We start from the raw sequence: 19,440 nt of genomic DNA, 5'->3' as shown, positions 1-19,440 counted from the left end.
GAGAAATTTCTTAACTTATCAGTGAAAACGGAGGAGGGGTCCAGGCAGATATGACAAGGAAGAAGCTGCAAGGTTTTCTAATGAAGACTCTCTCATATATCCCAACCCACTTTTGCCTGAATAACTGTTAGAAGAACATCTTCATCAGATCTTCGGGGACTGACATTATGATACAAGGTAGCCTGGACTTAAGGAATTTCGAGCTTTAAAGGTGACCACAAACATCTTGGAAATGCCTGGAAACTAAATGGTAATGAACACTCCTGCAAGCATGGGAATCCACAGGAATGTTTTGGGGGAGGTGCTGAGAGGAGGTAACAGGTCAATTTCTTACAAAAAAAGTAGTAGTGTCTGTACATTTGGTCTCATATCTCAGGTTTTACAAATGGTACAAATGCAATGTTCTTTTAATGAAAGCTGGAAATTATGGTTGTGGGAGAGCTTGCCCCCACCGGGGACTCCCATGGCTGCAAGTATGCTTCCACCATGAACCTAGCTGCCACATTCTGGATCAACTACAGTTTCCAAAGACTTCTCAGAGGCTGCACCCATAACAGAGCATGTTACAAATCCAATCAAGGTAGAATTAGCCTAACCACTGCTAGGGGCATCCTGCTCAAGGATGCTAACTGGCTGTTACATCAATTAAGCTGGTACCTCTGTGAAATTCATCTGATTCCCCTTCTACTACTCACAAAACCAGATTACTCCAATACCAGAAAAGAGAATTGTTCAAGGATTTTCAATTACCATCCTTTGCTTAAAATGAAATAAAGACATTTTGCATTTAGTAAATTAACGTTTAAAAGCTTATTTCTGAATATAGTCAACACTGACCATTTTGCATTCACGGTAATGCTTTCCTCGGGAGTACTGTTGAGTATTGTACTTAACAGCTTTCAATTGCCTTCTGCAGGGTGAAATGGCCAGGTGCTAACAATATTATACATAGTTTTACACAGATTTAGCAAAAAGAAAACATTTTAGAATACCTGAACAGAAGTCCCCAAGGAAAAACACAAGCCTGTTCTTAAGAGTGCAGAATCTCCACTGGTTTGGTTTGCAGTACTAAAACACAACACCTTCAATTAATTATTTCCTAAAGGGCTGCTGATTTTGGCAAGAGCAGCAGGAAAGACAGCACTCTATCAATCACTGGTTTTGGAACAGACATGGTATCATAACCTATTCCACTACAATATTCTGAAAGAGGGGAGAATGCAGGCAGCACAGATTTGCTCAAGGAAGATGTGTGGAACCTGTGGCCCTCCAAATGTTGGATTACAGCTCCTATCCCTGACCATTGGCAATGCTGGCTGGGGCTGATGGGAGTTGGAATCTAGCAACATCTGGAGGGCTACAGTTCTCCACCTCTGGCCTAAGGCATTTTAAAAATATGTGATAGTGTGTCAGAGAAATAAACTGAGCACTGTTTTCCTGCCCAGACTTTTGAGGAAGATACCACACTAGAAACCTGGGTTCTAATACACTTGAATACCAAACTCTCATATGTACTTTTCAAAACCAAGATACTTTTAGAATGTTATTGTGACTACTATAATATTATAATACTGTAGGTTTATGACACAATTAACATTTTACTATGGATACTTTGGAGCCACAGAATTTTTTCTACAAATAAACTTAATACTCTGGCCTTCTGAAAGAAGGACCAAACATTTAATAGGGACCAAAGCAGCACAGTGGTAGAGCACATACCTCACAGGTAGACTGCCACAGATTTCCTGAAATCTACAATTAAAAGGATCAGGCCTAAAGTGACTGAAAAGACTCCTCTATCCGAGATCCTGGAAAGCCACTACCAATTGGAGGCGGTACAGAGCTAGATGGCCCAATGGCAATTTCCTATCCCATTTTCTAAAGCAATGATACTCTGCAATATGAAAGCCCCCTGTCATATAGGACAGTGAGAACAGTATCAATGGACTTTAGTATACCTTTATTTACACAAACCAATGAAAAGTATGCTGAGTGATCCTGTAATAGTTTACTAGTATTTTCTATATGTGTTTGCACATACAGGAGCATGCACATTCACAAATGAATAGAGTGTAGTTTGATGCCTCATTTAACATCTTGACAAATACCAAAATAAAGTAAGAGATGGCTCAGCTAGTTTTGCAGCAGCCAGAGATACCAGTCCTTGGAGAAGGTGTTATCAGCTGGTTAAAAGTAAAGGACCCCTGACCGTTAAGTCCAGTTGCAGACGACTCTGGGGTTGCGGCGCTCATCTCGCTTTACTGGCCGAGGGAGCCAGTGTTTGTCCGCAGACAGCTTCTGGGTCATGTGGCGAACCAGAGCAGTGCATGGAAACGCTGTTTACCTTCCCGCCGGAGTGGTACCTATTTATCTACTTGCACTTTGACATGCTTTCGAACTTCTAGGTTGGCAGGAGCAGGGACCGAGCAACGGGAGCTCACCCTGTCGCGGAGATTCGAACCGCCAACCTTCTGATTGGCAAGCCCTAGGCTCTGTGGTTTAGACCATAGCGCCACCCATGTCCCTATCAGCTGATTAGGCACTCCCAATTAAGGAGATCATGTCTGTAAGAGCAGCATTTCAGTGTCAGTGCTGCAAAGCATTCTAAGAGTAAGAAAAAAAAATTTTGGACCACAGAAATATTTTGAGGGGTGTGTATTAGCAACACAATGGGTAACATTCATCTATCCACCCTATGTTTGGTGGAAAGGGCAAGGGCAAATCATAATATAGAGCTTTCTCCTTAAAAAAAAATGTCCTGGGGAAAATGAATTTTTTAAAAGGCAAGATAAAAAGGTATAACATACAAACAAATCAGTCCTTTGCTGACAGGTAGTCCTGATTACAGAGCTTCCATCCACAGAGTTCCCACGCATATCATGAAAAGCTCACTCATTACAGAACTGTAAAACGCTGGGGATAGTTTGGGATTTTGGTGTGTAACACAACTTCATTTTCAGAACTTAAGTTTCTGAACCTCACAGTTGCAGAAAAATAAACACACAAACACACAATGCTACTATGCACCCTGAAAAGTCATTTCGCCCAATGTAAAAGAATAAAAAAAAATGCAGTTCTTCTTGCTTTTCTACACCAACCCTCCTCCTGTGCATTTAACGTGCAGCTCAACATGGAAATAGTAGAGGTTAATCCTATACCAAGGTATAAGGTAAGCCCCATTGAATTCAAAGGTGAGTAGACAGGATTGTCTAGGAGAGTATAAGGATTGTGATTAAGCTTTCCCCATTACTTTACCTCAAATCAAGGAACAACTTCTTTGCCAACTTAATTTTCTCATGCCAGGCTTCTGCCTAAAGATGCAGGCCCAGTAAAGAATTAAAGAAAGGTTTGCAGCTGCGGTTGTGGTGGGGGTGGAGTGGGAATCCTAATCTCCTCTTCTGCTTATTTGGTATGCAGAATCAGCAGGTGGACAGTTTCAAGGACTTGAAGACAAACACTATTACCTGATTGCTACTGACCAAATAGCTGCTAAAGATGCTGCTAAATTCAAAAGATGATTACACTCCTGACAGACTTAAAAGAAAATGTGTGAAGCTATCATTGTTCAAAGGTACTTGCCTGATCTCCTGCACAAGCCCATGTTGGAATTCACTCAGTTGTGCAAATTTAAGCACAGACTTTCCTTAGGGCCAACTGTATGTTATGATGGAGATCCATGGTTACATTTTTAAAGAATAAATTGAAAGGAACCATAGAGGGGTCTCAATTTGTCCACAATGGCAGCACTATTGTGGTGCTGTTTTGCTGATCAAAATAACTCCCCCAGCTGCTATTTGCCCTGTGAGGGTCTTGATCTGAAATAAAGTGACAACTCCCTCCCTCTTGCATTTTTCATTTTTAAAATAAATAAATAAACCACAAAATACATGGACAGTTCTTCTACATCAGGCATCCCATACTCAGCCCTCCAGCTGTTTTAGGACTACAATTCCCATCATCCCTGACCACTGGTCCTGTTAGCTAGAGATGATGGGAGTTGTAGTCCCAAAACAGCTGGAGGACCGAGTTTGGGGATGCCTGTAGCCCACACTAATAGAGAAAGCCTAAGGTGTACTGCTTCAAGCTGAAGTCAAAAACTAAAAAAAAATTTATGTAACATTACTATCACATCTTTCCCTACGGAATTCAAGGCAGCACACATGAAGCTTCCAGCAGATGTCAAAAGGGTTATCATGAGCAAGGATTGCTAAACTTGTATCACTTTGTTACAACTGAAGTTCCCCCTTTCCTCCCAGGAAATCAAAGTTACATATGTGGTGTGTGGCCCTTCAGTTTTATCCTCACTACAACCCCAAGAGGTGGTTTGGGCTAAAAGACAGTGATTGGGCCAAAATTAGAGTGAATTTCCGTACTAAGGAACAATTGACCCTGGAATCTTCCAAGTCATGTGACTTTCTATCCCCAAAGTAGAAAAACAGCATGACGTTTTTCCATACCTCAAGCAGCACTCCTGGGAATAAACACCTGTTTCCAATGGTTGTTTTCAGAACTGTAGTTTGTATTTTTTCTGCTTCCTTCCCCAACCCATATTTCTTGTTTGCCATGTCTTTTCAATTGTAAGGGTAAGAAATATCTTACTAAGCTGCTCTGAGCACCTTTTAATCAGCAGGGACAAAAGTACTTCAAATCAATAAAACAATTTACAACTCTTTTTTTCAGTACAGAGAAAATACAAATTGAAGTAAGTCAATACAGACAAGGGTGGTGGGAGAAGAACGCATGAGAGAGAGAGAGAGAAAGTCCGCAACTCTTTCCCCCCAAAAGGTTACTTTTCAACAGGCAGGGGGATCTGTTACATTTGTTTGATGCTGAACAAGACTTCCTCAGATGAGCCTCCATCTGCAATCTGTGAAGTCCAACACCTCACTGAGAACTAAGGATTGTTGTACACTATTCAACAAAGTGTAACATCCTTGCTATTTTGCTTTACTGTGTAAGTTGCTTTGAGGCACTTGAATGTAAAAATGAAACAAAAATAATAATTCTCAGAAAGGTGGTCTCATTGGCATAGATGGACCTAACAACCGGATAAGCTCAGTTGGTAGAGCATGAAATACTTGATCACAGGGTTGTGGGTTTGAGCTCCACGTTGGGCTAAAGTTTCCTGCATTGTAGGAGGTTGGACTAAATGACCCTAGTGGTTCCATCCAACTCTACAATCCTACAATTCCAATTTAGTTGTGACCATTCATTTCATTTTGCTCCGTACGTCGCTTTGAGGCACTTGAGTGCAAGAGGGCACCTAATAAATAACGATGATATTCAAGAATTGGTCCCATTGGAATGGAGCAAGCTTGTTTTCTCCTGCTCTGGAGGGCAGGACTTTAACCAAGTTACAAAAACGGAGATTCCGACTAAACATACAGGAAAACTTTCTGATGTTAAGAGCTGTTCGGCAGTGGAACGGACTCCCTAGGGAGGTGGTGGACTCTCCTTCCTTGGCGGTTTTAAAGCAGAGGCTGGATGGCCATCTGTCATTGGATGCTTTAGCCCCGTGGTTCTCAACGTGGGGCACATGCCCCACAGGGGGAGCAATTTGATTTTTAAGGAGGGCAATTTGAGAATGAGTTATTAACAGTTAATGGCCTTTTAGGCTTCCTCCTCCACAGAGTTCACTTTCCGAATAATAAGAATTATATGTCACGGGGGGGTGGATCAGGATTTTAGAGATGCTTAGGTGGGCAATGGGATGCAGGTGGCGCTGTGGGTTAAACCACTGAGCCTAGGGCTTGCCGATCAGAAGGCCGGCGGTTCGAATCCCTGCGATGGGGTTAGCTCCCATTGCTCGGTCTGTGCTCCTGCCAACCTAGCAGTTCGAAAGCACATCAAAGTGCAAGTAAATAGGTACTGCTCTGGCGGGAAGGTAAGCGGCTTAGTCATGCTGGCCACATGACCCAGAAGCTGTACACCGGCTCCCTCGGTCAATAAAGATGAGCGCAGCAACCCCAGAGTCAGCCAAGACTGGACCTAATGGTCAGGCGTCCCTTTACCTTTACCTTTAGATGGGCAAAAAAAAAAGGTTGGGAACCGCTGATCTACAGCAAAAGGAAAGAGCCTCACAGCTTAGATAGGGAAACTGGACTGAGGGTCTGCAGAAGGTACACAGACAGGAGTTAACTGGAGCATGAGCTTAGCCAAGGTGGGGAGGCAGTCGCTCCCCGCCCTCAGCCAAGGTTGGGAACCACTGCTTTAGCTAAATATATCCTGCATTTCAGAGGGCTGGACTAGAAGACCCTTGGCGCCCCTTCCAATCCTATGAATCAATATCTGAAGGAGCGTCTCCATCCCCATCGTTCCACCTGGACGCTGAGGTCCAGCGCCGAGGGTCTTCTGGCGGTTCCCTCACTGCGAGAAGCCAAGTTACAGGGAACTAGGCAAAGGGCCTTCTCAGTGGTGGCACTCACCCTGTGGAACGCCCTCCCACCAGGTGTCGAAGAGAACTACTACCAGACTTTTAGAAGACATTTGAAGGCAGCCCTGTTTAGGGAATCTTTTAATGTTTGATGCATTAATGCATTTTAATATTTTGTTGGAAGCCGTCCAAAGTGGCTGGGGAAGCCCAGCCAGATGGGCGGGGTATAAATAATAAATTATTATTATTATGAATGAATGTACCCAAGTTTGTAAAGGGACGCAGGTGGCGCTGTGGGTTAAACCACAGAGCCTAGGACTTGCCGATCAGAAGGTCAGCGGTTCGAATCTCCGCGACGGGGTGAGCTCCCGTTGCTCAGTCCCTGCTCCTGCCAACCTAGCAGTTCGAAAGCACGTCAAAGTGCAAGTAGATAAATAGGTACTGCTCCGGCGGGAAGGTAAACGGCGTTTCCGTGTGCTGCTCTGGTTCGCCAGAGGCGGCTTAGTCATGCTGGCCACATGATTTTATTATAATAAATTTATTATTATTATTAGCCTGACTCCCTCCTTTGGCAATCCTCACAGAACTTCTAGCCCAAATGGTTGTCATTAATTTGATTGGAATTAATTTTATAATGAAATGATTTTAGAATGTTTTACCATTTTACTTTTATTAGCCGCTCTGAGCCCAGCTTCGGCTGGATATAAATCTATTATTATTATTATTATTATTATTATGACCCGGAAGCTGTATGCTAGCTCCCTCGGCCAGTAAAGCGAGATGAGCGCCGCAACCCCAGAGTCGTCCGTGACTGGACCTAATGGTCAGGGGTCCCTTTACCTTTATTATTATTATGAATGAATGGACCCAAGTTTGTCACGCCCATTCATTCCAACGGGTCTGCTCCGAGTGCGGCCAACACTCCAAGGCAGTCCTAAGTCAACAGCCCTCCATCCCTCCGCGGGGAAGGGAAGCCGCGCCCCACCCATCCAAACGTCAACAGCCGCTTCACAGCATTGGAAGCGGGAACTGAACGGAGGCAAGAGCCGCTTCTTTCCTCGCCCACAGCCAGCTCCTTGTGCCCGGGCGCCGCCGGGCCCCGCCCTCACCCGCCCGGTTCCCCTCCCGGCGACAAACCGCCCTCAGCCGCCTCTCCTCTCCCACTTACCCCCTCAGAAGGCTAAGCGCGCAAGAACCGCCGAGCTCCCTTCGACCCGCTTCCGGGAACACAGCCCACCTCGCAACAACGGCCGCGCTCATTCGCCTCTCGGGTCTGGCCACGCCCGCCACCCGCTCATTGGCCAGGTTTGAACGCCCCTCGCGCCGGCTCCTCCCTCGCCCCCGCCTCCTCCTTCCTTTTTTGCTCCTCGCTGATTGGCTGGCTTCGCCAAGAGCAGCTGGAAGCCCCTCAGGCTTCTAGAAGAGGCGGGGCTTTTTCCTTTGGGCAACCTTCTTTAGGTAGGGAATATTTTCCCTGCCTTTACCTCCTCCTGCTCGGCCCTTTCTCTCCCTTTCAAATAAATTTTATTTATTTATGCTTCTTTCTGTAAATGTCTTTTTTTTTGGGGGGGGGAGAAAATATACACGGTATATATAAAGTTTTTGGTTTTACATGCACAGAAAATAGCGTTTTTGAAAAAAAATATTATGCAAATATAAGAGGGAAATAAGTCATAAGTTTAATAGAAATAGATAAAAGCAGTGCTTTTTTCTGGGGGGACTCAGGGGTATGGATACTCCTAAACATTTTGTGAATCTTTGTACTTTTTTCCATTTACTGTACGTATTTATTATTCTCAATTTGAACTATAAAATGGTGATTTTCCTGAGTCAAAATGAGAGTACCCCTTAACATTATTTTTTTAAGAAAAAAAAGCTCTTACCAATCAGAAGGTCGGGGGTTCGAATCCCCGCGACGGGGTGAGCTCCCATTGCTTCCTCTCAGCTCCTGCCAACTTAGCAGTTCGAAAGCACGTCAAAGTGCAAGTAGATAAATAGGTACCACTCTGGTGGGAAGGTAAACAGCATTTCTGTGTGCTGCTCTGGTTTGTCAGAAGCGGCTTAGTCATGCTGGGCACATGACCCGGTAAAACTGTCTGAGGACAAACGTTGGCTCCCTCGGCCTACGGAGCGAGATGAGTGCACAACCCCAGAGTTGTTCGCGACTGGACTTAATGGTCAGGGGTCCCTTTACCTTTACAATAGGATAGGTAGAGTGTTACACAGTGGGTTGAAGACAATGGAATACAGAAGACAATAAAAGGGAGGAGAAAACACACAAGATAATTAGGTGTATATGATTGAATGCATCAAAATTCTGTTACATGCTGGATGCAGACTTAAGTTGTGTGCATATTTTATTTTTGCTTTTTATATCATACCTTTCCTCCCAAGGCTCAGGGTGGTGCACAAAACTCTACCCTTCTCTGTATTATTTGCTTAACAACCTTGTGAAGTAGGTTAGGGCTGAGAGATGGTGTCTTACCCAGTGAGCTTCATGGTTTGCACTTTGGCATAGTGGGCAGTTTAGGTTTCTCTCTCATTCTCTCCCAATACATTATAGTTTGAGAGGGGGAGGGGGAGGTGCTACTGTGACTCACTTATGTGAAACTGCATTTCAATAAATTCATCCATCCTAGTACCATTCACCAGTTGTGGATGCTGAGACAATGAAAATTAAGGCCCAGAAACAATTTTCTGTGGATAAGCCCCACTGAATACAGTGAGACTTACCTTCTGGGTATTACACACATATTTTTTAAGAATCATAAAGTCGTCGTCTCCCCCCCAATATATATATATATATATATATATATATATATATATATATATATATACACATACGGTATATATATATATATATATATATATATATATATATATATATATATGCTGTACAGATATGAGGCTAGGATTGCCATACTGTATTTCAAAAAGTGCCTGGCATGCTCTGGTCCATGGGGTCACGAAGAGTCGGACATGACTAAAAGACTAAACAACAACAACAACAATTTCAAAAAGTAAAAACCAGGACACCCTGAAAGTTGTTGCGTTGTGTTTTTTTTTCCTGATTGACTTGCCTAAGATCCAGGACAAAGTGCCACCTTTCGAAAATTTCTCCCTGGACATCAATTCCACCTTTGAAATCCCAATAATGTTTGCTGAAATCTGGATGTACGGTAGTCCTATTGGGGCCAGATCTTACAAAGAAAGCAGTGAGGCAAAGCTGGTCAAAGGTTGCAGACCATGGATAGCTCCAAGTGAACAACTTGTTCACATAAAGGTTTGGAGAATACTGAGACCTTTTTTGGCTATATTCACACCATACTCTTAAAGCACCACTTTAAATGCTCCTGGCTTCCTTCAATGAATTCTGGGAGCTATAGTTGTTAAATGTGCTGAGAGTCCTTAGGAGACCCTATTCCTCTCACAGAGCTACAGTTTCCTCATAAGAAGAACTGACTGTTAAACCACTCTGAGAATTGTAACTCTCTGAGGGTAATGAGGTGGGGTGTCTCTCTCAGCACCCTTGACAAACCACAGCTTACAAAAGTATTTGGGGGCAGCCATGCCTGTTTAAAGTGGTGTCATAGTGCTTTAAATGGTTCATGCAAATGTGGCCTAACTCTTCATCTCCAGACTACCTCCTCAGGCTCTACCCGCTTCTAGAGACCGTCAAAATCTTAAAGGACCACTTCACTAGCTTAAATACAGGACTGATGAATGCAGTGGTTCCTCAAGCTCAGTATAAGGCACCCATGAGGGTCCAGGCTCTGGTCCTGGCAGACTGAGAGGTTCTTGTCTGACAGCTTTAGGTAAAGGTAAAGGGATCCCTGACCATTAGGTCCAGTCGTGACCGATTCTGGGGTTGCGGCGCTCATCTCGCTTTATTGGCCGAGGGAGCCGGTGGCCAGCATGACTAAGCCGCTTCTGGCGAACCAGAGCAGCGCACGGAAACGCCGTTTACCTTCCCGCCAGAGCGGTACCTATTTATCTACTTGCACTTTGACGTGCTTTCAAACTGCTAGGTTGGCAGGAGCTGATCCGAGCAATGGGAGCTCACCCCGTGGCGAGGATTCAAACCGCCGACCTTCTGATCGCTTTAGTCACAGCTTTAGTCACAGTCAATTCGAAGCCTTGAACTTGATGAGCCTCCTTAGCCGCTGCCTCAGATTCTGTGCCTGGTTTGCTTCTGCATTCAGGGGTCATGCCACAACCTGTGGTTCTCCAGATGGTGTGGAACTATAGCTCCCATTAAATCAAATTACCAAGTCTTTGAAACTCTCCCAAAGGCATTGAATAGACTAAGTCTTCCGTCATAATCCATGGAGAAAGAGGCAAGGCTCATCAGGAAATGCAGGACCACGGAGAGCTCCAAGTGAGCAACTTTCTCCACAAAGGTTTTCAGGCTCCACTCCACTCCTGTTTCATAACCTCTCTTTAGATGTGCTTCCTTCCCCACTGGATGCCTTCCATTCTATAGCCTCCCTCCTGGAGTGTTCCCTGTGGTGATTTGTGGGGGGAAGCATCTTGTTCCTCAGAGGAAGGCACTTGAGAGAGTCTGGGTTCTGGCTCTACAGGCCCTGGTGGTCTAAGGGTTTCCTCTGGGAGCTTCTATCCAACAGTCTTTGATGCAAGGACCTCCCTATCGTGGATTTTTTAAATAAAGGGTTTTGGGTTTTTTTGGACTTTTGCAAATATTTCCTCTGATTCCGTGGATACCTCCCTCTTGTTCAAATCAGTACCATTTTGGGAACAAAACTGGGAAATGTTATAGTGTATCTAAAGTCAGTATTATTATTTTTTAAAGAAAATAAACTATTCACCAGCTATGGGTTCCCCCTCCTTATTGGGCTGACGGTTTGGCTAGCAAGATTAAATTAGTCTATTAAGCTCATGCAAATATTATGCAGATTGAGTGGGAAAATCCAAACCTGCTGGAGTTCTCCTTTGCATAATACATTCTAATTGTGACTGCAGAACAATTTACCTGCTCAGGATTTTAAGGCTGTTTTGTTACTGTGGTTGGGAGAATTATATTGTTATGATGGCCTCTGTTGTACACATCACGCACCAATTGCAAAACAGTAGCCGGAATAAACACACAGGCAGCATTTCAGTGTGAAATTGGTTTCCAAGGTGCAACAGCTCTGATCAAGTCAAGCTGCAGTATCTATTAGAGCACACGGAGCTACAATTGATTATTTAATGTATGTGCAGTACTTTGAGGCAGAGAACACTCATCGTTTCTCAGGGATGACTCTGTAACTTACTATATTGAGACCAGCAGATAATTTTGATGTTAAGCAGAAGAGATTACATTGGGAAGCAGTGCCTCAGAAAATGCTTTTGAATGGTTGATTAGAGTATAGCGAAACATGTCATAAGCTATCACTCAAGAGCCCAGCAAAATGAGGTTGTTTACCGCAGGTGGATTTGGATTAAAGGTGGTGTAGAATTGTTCTGAGGTGGTTTAAGGTAGTCTCTTGGAATATTCAGATTTGCATTACTGAGGCAGCCTTAGTGATAAATGCCAGTGACTAGTGGTGGGAGCAATTTGCTTTAAAAAAAATACTAATTCACGTTTTGCACCTGTCATCACAATTTTTGTTATGGGGAGGTGACTGCGACTTTAATCAGAAAAAAATTGAAAAAATAATATGGTTTGCAACATAATCTGATTCATGCTTTTACTTGGAAAGTAAGCCTAGTTGTATTCAAGGAGATTACTCTCTGGTAAGAGAATACATAGGAGTGCAACCATCTAAGCTGTGCATGTTTGATTGGAACCCTGAAATTTGCAATGTTTACAGAAAATGTTTATGGCAGGAATCATATGTGGAGAGTAGAATCTTTCCAAAAACAGCCCAATGAGGACTGAAGATGCTTAGCAGCCACAATATACTGACAGACTGGACTGGAGTATCCTGGAGAAGGCACACCAGGGTGAAACAATGGACTCTGCACTGCAACTTTTTCTTGCAGGTCCTACTTGTAAGGACTGGATTATTGTGCTCCTAGCAGGAATTTAAAATAATATACTGTTTGTAGGATGTGCACAAACACACACACACACACACACACACACACACAATTGTTATGTTGTTGTTGTTATTTGGATTTGTTGGTAGTTTTTTCTTGCCCAGGGCAACCCAAAGTAATTTACAAACAACCAAGTAAACAGACAAAACCCCCACATAGATACATTAAAACGAAGAGGAAAAATAAATACATTAAAAACATCTCACTAATAGGCACTAATAGTTACAACATCAAAGGTCTGGTTTTAGAGGAAAGTTTTTGCCTGGCACATTATGTACACAAGGCCTTCTTTCTAGTGATGTCAGGAGAAAATTCAAGCACTTGCCAAAATTATACTAACACAGGTATCTTCTTAGCATCAGTTTGTCCAACTGATGCACTATAAACACAATGAACATCATGGGAGCTTTTACTACCAAGGTTGAAGGCAAGTGAATGTATTTTTATTGATAACCAAGGGTGTGGGGTGTGTCTATCTCCATGAGTGTGTGCTCATGTATGTGCATTTAGCTATTGAAAATGTATTGGCCAGAAAACACAGTTCACAACAGATCCATCAAAGTTTTGATCTGGTTCTTCAGAAACTTTTAAGGCATTGGAGTTTAGTGCAGGAAACAGGGAGATGAGTTTACAACCCATCTCAGCCATCAAAGTCTTATTTTACCTAGATGACTATGTGGACTCCATTACTTGATTTTAAACATGGTGAGTTGGTCCACCGGGAAAAAGGAGGGGTATGAATGAATCAATTGCTAAAAGCTATATGCCGTCACAATTGGGAAAGGAAGGGTAGCATTGGTATATAGGTGATAACTCTGCTGGAATGGGATTGTGTCAGGTTTTGTTTTGCTGTTGAAAAAAATGTGCCGGGTTTTTCACTGCAGGAGGTAGGCAGTCCACAGCCCACAAAGAACACAAATGGGTTCCTGAAGCAGTGTTGTTAGCAGAGGCAAAGGCCTTGCTGGCATTTGCAACTTTAGAAAAACAGCTCAGTTTACTGTTGCCGCATGATTTGTGTTAACAGCAAGGATGCACCCATGACCTATAGATGAAAGCTGTATTTATTTTTTAAAAGTTACCTTAGCTATAATCATCAATCAGTGCTGGATTTATGTATAAGCTTGACAAGCTATAGCTTAGGGCCCCACTGTCTTGGGGGCCCCCAGAAAATTTAAAGGAAAAAAACAACCTGGATGTACTGTACATTTCCAAAATATAAGATAAAAAACAAATAAAATAAAACCTACATACAGCATCAGTGTTTTGTGTTTTGTAGACTCCTATGTGGTAAGTAATGGGCCCTGCCTGCTAGTCTGCTCCCTAAAATATCACTGGTTTGCTCATTAATTGTATTTCAGTTCAACAATTACTTTGATAAAATACATATTTTGTTACGTGCAAATGGCTTAAGATACCTATTAGGTTCATAAATTACCTTATAGCATATATTCAACACAAAAAACAGTGACAATTTGTTGTTGACAAAGGACAGCTGGACATATAAAGGGCCCCATATAAAGGGTGGTGCTGTGGGTTAAACCACAGAGTCTAGGACTTGCCAATCAGAAGGTTGGTGGTTCGAATCCCCGCGACGGGGTGAGCTCCCGTTGCTCGGTCCCTGATCCTGCCAATCTAGCAGTTAGAAAGCACGAAGTGCAAATAGATAAATAGGTACCGCTCTGGCAGGAAGGTAAATGGCATTTCCGTGCACTGCTCTGGTTCTCCAGAAGCGGCTTAGTCATGCTGGCCACATGACCTGGAAGCTGTATGCCGGCTCCCTCGGCCAATAAAGCGAGATGAGCACCGCAACCCCAGAGTTGTTGCCAGTATTGAAAATAACTTCTAGAAAGGGCTACATACATCGGATGGCCAGACAAGCTTGAACAAATTGCACCATCAGCCTCGGTTCAATAGGAATAACAGTGCCCTCTCTCTCACAGTGTTGTTTTTGTGGCTGCCCCTTTTGAAAGCAGAGGTAGGGTGACAGCCTACATTACAAAGCTGTTTGAACCCACATCCTTTTTTTTTTAAATTAATTTTTATTCAAATTTCCAATAACCATTCCAATTATAGTTTAACATCCAATTTAACTTATACATCTTTTAGACTTCCATCAGTCTATCTGACAATTTTCATATTTATCACAACTTCTCACATTCCTTAAATTTATGTTGCACTTTAACAATCCTTATTTTATCTTCTCCTTTAAGCGACATTCCTATCTATTCTTTTCACAGAGCTTCCTGAAATCCAACAAGCGTTATTTCCTGATCACACACAGTTTTGATATACTCTGTAAATTTGTTCCAGTCCCCGGTGAATCTCTGATCGCGTTGGTTTCGAATTTTTCCCGTTCATTTGTCCATTTCTGCATATTCCATCAATTTCATTCTCCATTCTTCCCTCGTTGGCATTTCTTCCTGTTTCCATTTTTGGGACAACAAGATTCTGGCTGCTGTAACTGCATATCTAAATAACTTCACATCTTTCTTTTCAACATCATTACCTAATATGCCTAGTAACAATGCTTCTGGTTTCTTAACAAAGGTATATTTCAACATTTTTTTCATCTCGTTATAAATCATTTCCCAAAAGCATTTCACGTTTGAACCCACATCCTAGCTGAGCTTCTGATGCCATTCCAGGCATCACATGCCTCCTCTGGATTTTTCCCTGGGAAGCCTGCAAATGTCAACAAATGGACTCTAGTACCTGCGAGGGTGAGAAGATTCATTGTTGTCTATTGAAATCAAATGACCCTTTCTGGAGAGGTTTAGTCAGGGGTTATTAGCTGTTCTTCCCATTTCCCAGAATGGTGAGCTGTTCCAGTGGAGCTTCTGTAGCTGATGCACAAACACTGGATAAAATGTGTCTGGGGAAGCCCATCCAGGGACCTAGAATACGGAGTTGTGGGGAGGAGATGGAGAGAAAGAAGGAGCCACCGACTGACTGAAACTGCTTTGACAGACAATCGGATTACCCAATACAAAGAGAGCAGCAGCCGCAAGGGCGTCTGGAAGACAGATCCCACCAATCGGGTGGTGGTCGCTGGGTATAAGAGAACCAGTCCATGGACACAGCTGTAAAAAACAGGATGGTGAGTGGGGAGTTCGTCTGTGGCTCCCTCTGCTTGAAGCCACAAATGCAAGTGAGAATACTTAAGAAGGAGCCCCATGGTGTTCAGTGGAGTGGGGGCTGTGAGCCTAACTTTTACTTACACGGGAGTAAACCCCCATGGAATTCCATAGGACCAGGGCCGGATTTAGGTTTGATGAGGCCCTAAACTACTGAGGGTAATGGGGCCCTTTATATGTCCAGCTTTGTCAACAACAAATTGTCGCTGTTTTTTGTGTTGAATATATGCTCTATGGTAATTTATGGACCTAATAGGTATCTAAAGCCTTTGCACATGCAGAATATAAAAAGGTAAAGGTAAAGGACCCCTGACCGTTAAGTCAGGTCACAAACGACTCTGGGGTTGCAGCGCTCATCTCACTTTACTGGCAGAGGGAGCCGATGTTTGTCCACAGACAGTTTTTCTGGGTCATATGGCCAGCATGACTAAGCCGCTTCTGGCGAAACCAGAGCAGCAAATGGAAACGCCGTTTACCTTCCTGCTGGAGCGGTACCCATTTATCTACTCACACTTTTGGGTGTGCTTTCGAACTGCTAGGTTGGCAGGAGCAGGGACCGAGCAACGGGAGCTCACCCCATCGCGGGGATTCAAACTGCTGAGCTTCCGACTGGCAAGCCCTAGGCTCAGTGCTTTAGACAACTGTAGATAAATAGGTACTGTTCCGGCGGGAAGGTAAACGGCATTTCCGTGCACTTCATTGCTCTGGTTCGCCAGAAGTGGCTTAGCCATGCTGGCCACATGACCCAGAAGCTGTACGCCGGCTCCCTCAGCCAGGAAAACGAGATGAGCGCCACAACCCCAGAGTCGTCAGCGACTGGACCTAATGGTCAGGGGTCCCTTTACCTTTAAGTCCCTTGGAACAAATAGGAACTTGCTGGGATCAGACCAGGGCAGGGAACGAGGGAAGAAGGGAATGAAATAAAAAAGCATTGCTTGGCAGAATATTTATCTAGCTATAGCATGTTGACTCGTGCTCATTGGGGCTTACTCCCAGGTAAGCGTTCAGGGGATTGCCACTGGTTTAAAGCCAAACTAGTTTCAAATTGTACCCGGTTTGAAAACGAAGCCTTTTGAGTGTGGTGTTGCAGTTGTGGAGAGCTTCGCACCAGGGTTCAAATCGCCCCCTCCCAGCCACGAAGCTCATTGGGTGATCTTGGGCCAGGCAGTTTCTTAGCCTAACCAACCTCACAGGGTTGTTGTGTGAGGGTAAAAGGAACAGGGAGGCGGAAAGAGTACCATGGACACCACCTCGAGCTTCTTCCTTGGAGGAAAGCCGGAAAACCAACCAACTAACTAACTAACTAACTAACAAACTAACTAAATAAATAAAACAACAACAACAACAACCTTTTTATTGTGGGGAGGGGATCTTTTGTGTTTGTGGCGAGGGGGGAGGGGGGAGAAAAAAGTCGGGAGGACGAAAAGTAGGATCTGGTGCATCCCCGATCCTAAGCACGTGGCCTTGCAAGTAAGCCCCCCAAACCCCGGCCACCTTCGCCCTAAAATGTGCAGGAATGGCAGTTCAGGATTTTGGAAAATAATAATAATTCAAACCTCCCCCCTTAATATAATGAAGATCTGTGCATGCTGGCCTATTGGAGGGCTAGAGAAGAGATCCAGACTTTGCCTCCCTCTCCGCGCTGCTCGTGGGGTCGTCGGCGTGTCCCCATTTTGCTCCCTCTGCGGGCAGCGAGGCAATTGCGTGTGACTCTCTCTCCGATGCGCCCAGGCTGCTGGGCGAGACGAGGAAAGCTTTGCAGGGCCGGGAGAGGGCGAGAGAAATCTGCAAGGGGAGGAGGCGCCTTTGCGGGCGCGCTTGGCAGCTCCGGCAAGAGCGAGGGCGCAAAGCAGGAGAGCGAGATGCCGTGTGCGCGCGTGTGAAGCTTTGACCTTCTTGCTCTGCTGATCAATTGCTGAGTATTTGATTTGAAGGCGGCTCCTCCCCCTTCCTCCCTCCCTCCCAGCCCGCCTCCTCTGCGATCGTGTGAAGCGAGGAGGAATCTCTCCCATGACTATGATCATCCTCAAGCTGAAGGCGGAGACGCAGCAGAAGGCGGCGAGATGGTGAGCTGATCTGGGTCACTGGGGTGCTGATGGAGGGAGACCACGAGCATGCATCTTTTTTGGGGGGGGGGTGGAGTGGGGGTGTGTATCTGATCTCGTGCAAAGAGAGAGCGCACCTTAACCCCCCCCGCCCTCCTTTCCACGCTAACCTTTGTTTTGCCCACAAAGGTTGCGGCTTCGTAGGCGCCTTCCCCTCCCCCATGTGGAAGGGTGGTTGGTTTTTTTGGGGGGGGGGAGAGAAGCTAATCATATTAAGGATAATCGCCCACGTTTCGTGTGCTCGCTCATTGTTTCGGAGCGGTGGGGGAGCAGCGCGTGTGCTGGATTGCTATGGGAATGGGTTAAAGGAAGAAAAGGGGGGGGGGAAGCACATATGCAAAAAAGGCTAAACAAACCGGCATTGTGCCGTGTGGGAACGCTGCATTGCAAAAGGAAGCCTTTGCTCTTGTCAGGGTAGGAAATCGGCGCCTCCACCTCCCCCTTCTGCGTGGTTTGCATCGTGAACAGTCCAGATCCAGGGCTTAAACCACGCTGCCCTTTCCCTCCCCAATAGGTAGATGATTGTGCACCCTATGTCCCCCCCTAAAAAACTAGCTTGCCCCTTAAACTTTCCTCTGTTGCCTGGAGTATTATTTCCTGGGGCTGCAAAGAACTTGAGAGAACTCCTGCTTCCTCCTCCTCCTCCTCCCTTTTCAAAATCAGTGCCACCATGGTGATGAAATTGGATAAATAGACTTGGCTGTCTGCAATGTGCTAATTCTCTGGGGAGAAAGCTGCAGCCCTGGGCAGGCTTCCCTGAGAGGAAGCCCCACCGAGCACAGCGGGGTTTACTTCTGAGTAAGCATGCCTACAGGAGTGCAGGGTTGCACATTCCTTTTAGCTGCTTTGGGTAGCATCGCAGTGGGTGCCACCCCCCCTTTCCCCTTCACACTGCAGAGCCTCTCACAGTCTCTCCCCCCCGTTGCCCCTCCCCCTGCTTTTGAGATGTTTCCAGGCGCCACTTATATATGTCAAAGCAGCGACTTGCTTGCAGATAAATATGTATTTTCTTCCAGGGAGCGAGGATAAGGTTTATTTCTGTGCCGTTTTAAAGAGAGAGAGTTCTAGTCCCAAGTGACAGAATATTGACATCTGCTGATTGTATCTTAGCCAAGATGACATGCTGCAGTCTCGGCTTTAAGCGGGTTGCCAAGTTTGAGTTTCCAGAGAGATTGGAATGGATACTCCTAAAACTTACAAAATTGTAGGAACGGCGAAGCTGAGCGTTTGCTTTCCCACACAACCCTCAAGGGCACACAAATCAAGGGGGAAGCAGTGTTGCTGTAAGGAACTCTTTGTGTGTGTAAAGTATATCTAAAACAGCATATGGCAGAGTAGCAGGTACTTGCAAACCAGGAAGGTTGGTTCCTTCCTAGAAGAAAGCAGGTCTGTGCTGTGAGCCAGGGCATTGCTGGGTGTTTGTCTTCCACTGGCTGTTTCCGTAAATGTATGAAATGTTTATATGATGTACTTCATTAGGCAAATTTTTTGCTTGTTTTTTCCTCGAACAAACCGGCTAAGTAAGGCTTAAGAATGCAAGAGAGTTCATGTTCTTTCAAGCATCCTGGCTTGGAAGATATTGGTGATTCCCCACCTCCCCTTTTGTTCTTTTCTTTCATTAAATGATTTTTTCATATGAAAAAAACACACACACATAATCAACAGCATGGAAACCAAACCAACATAAATATACCAGCTGCTGTTTTTTGTTTTTTTAAAAAAACTGTTTCCTATGTAATATATTTGGTTGGACAATTACTTGAGGCTAGTTACTAGGGATGGGTGA

General features: G+C 44.6%; 2 protein-coding genes across 7 annotated transcripts in view; one reads left to right on the top strand and one right to left on the bottom strand.

Moving 5' to 3' along the window:
- Positions 1-7,650, bottom strand: part of TANGO2 (transport and golgi organization 2 homolog) — an 88,950-nt gene extending 81,300 nt beyond the window's left edge. For both annotated transcript variants that reach the window (XM_053369482.1, XM_053369483.1), the window contains exon 1: positions 7,542-7,650. In XM_053369482.1, coding sequence (XP_053225457.1) covers positions 7,542-7,633 — 92 coding nt within the window. In that variant the 5' untranslated portion in view covers positions 7,634-7,650. The remainder of the gene's footprint in view (positions 1-7,541) is intronic.
- Positions 7,651-17,342: 9,692 nt separating this feature from the next.
- Positions 17,343-19,440, top strand: part of ARVCF (ARVCF delta catenin family member) — a 606,803-nt gene continuing 604,705 nt past the window's right edge. For 3 of the 5 annotated variants that reach the window (XM_053369469.1, XM_053369467.1, XM_053369468.1), the window contains exon 1: positions 17,345-17,615. The gene's annotated coding sequence lies outside the window, so the exon portion shown is untranslated. Of the gene's footprint in view, positions 17,616-19,440 lie in introns of all 5 variants that reach the window. The other 2 variants (XM_053369463.1, XM_053369462.1) reach the window with 1 other exon arrangement.

This window comes from Podarcis raffonei, chromosome 16 (assembly GCF_027172205.1).
Source record: "Podarcis raffonei isolate rPodRaf1 chromosome 16, rPodRaf1.pri, whole genome shotgun sequence".
NCBI lineage: Eukaryota > Metazoa > Chordata > Lepidosauria > Squamata > Lacertidae > Podarcis > Podarcis raffonei.
Note: the sequence above shows the minus strand (reverse complement) of the source record. Positions and strands in the feature narration are given on the sequence as shown.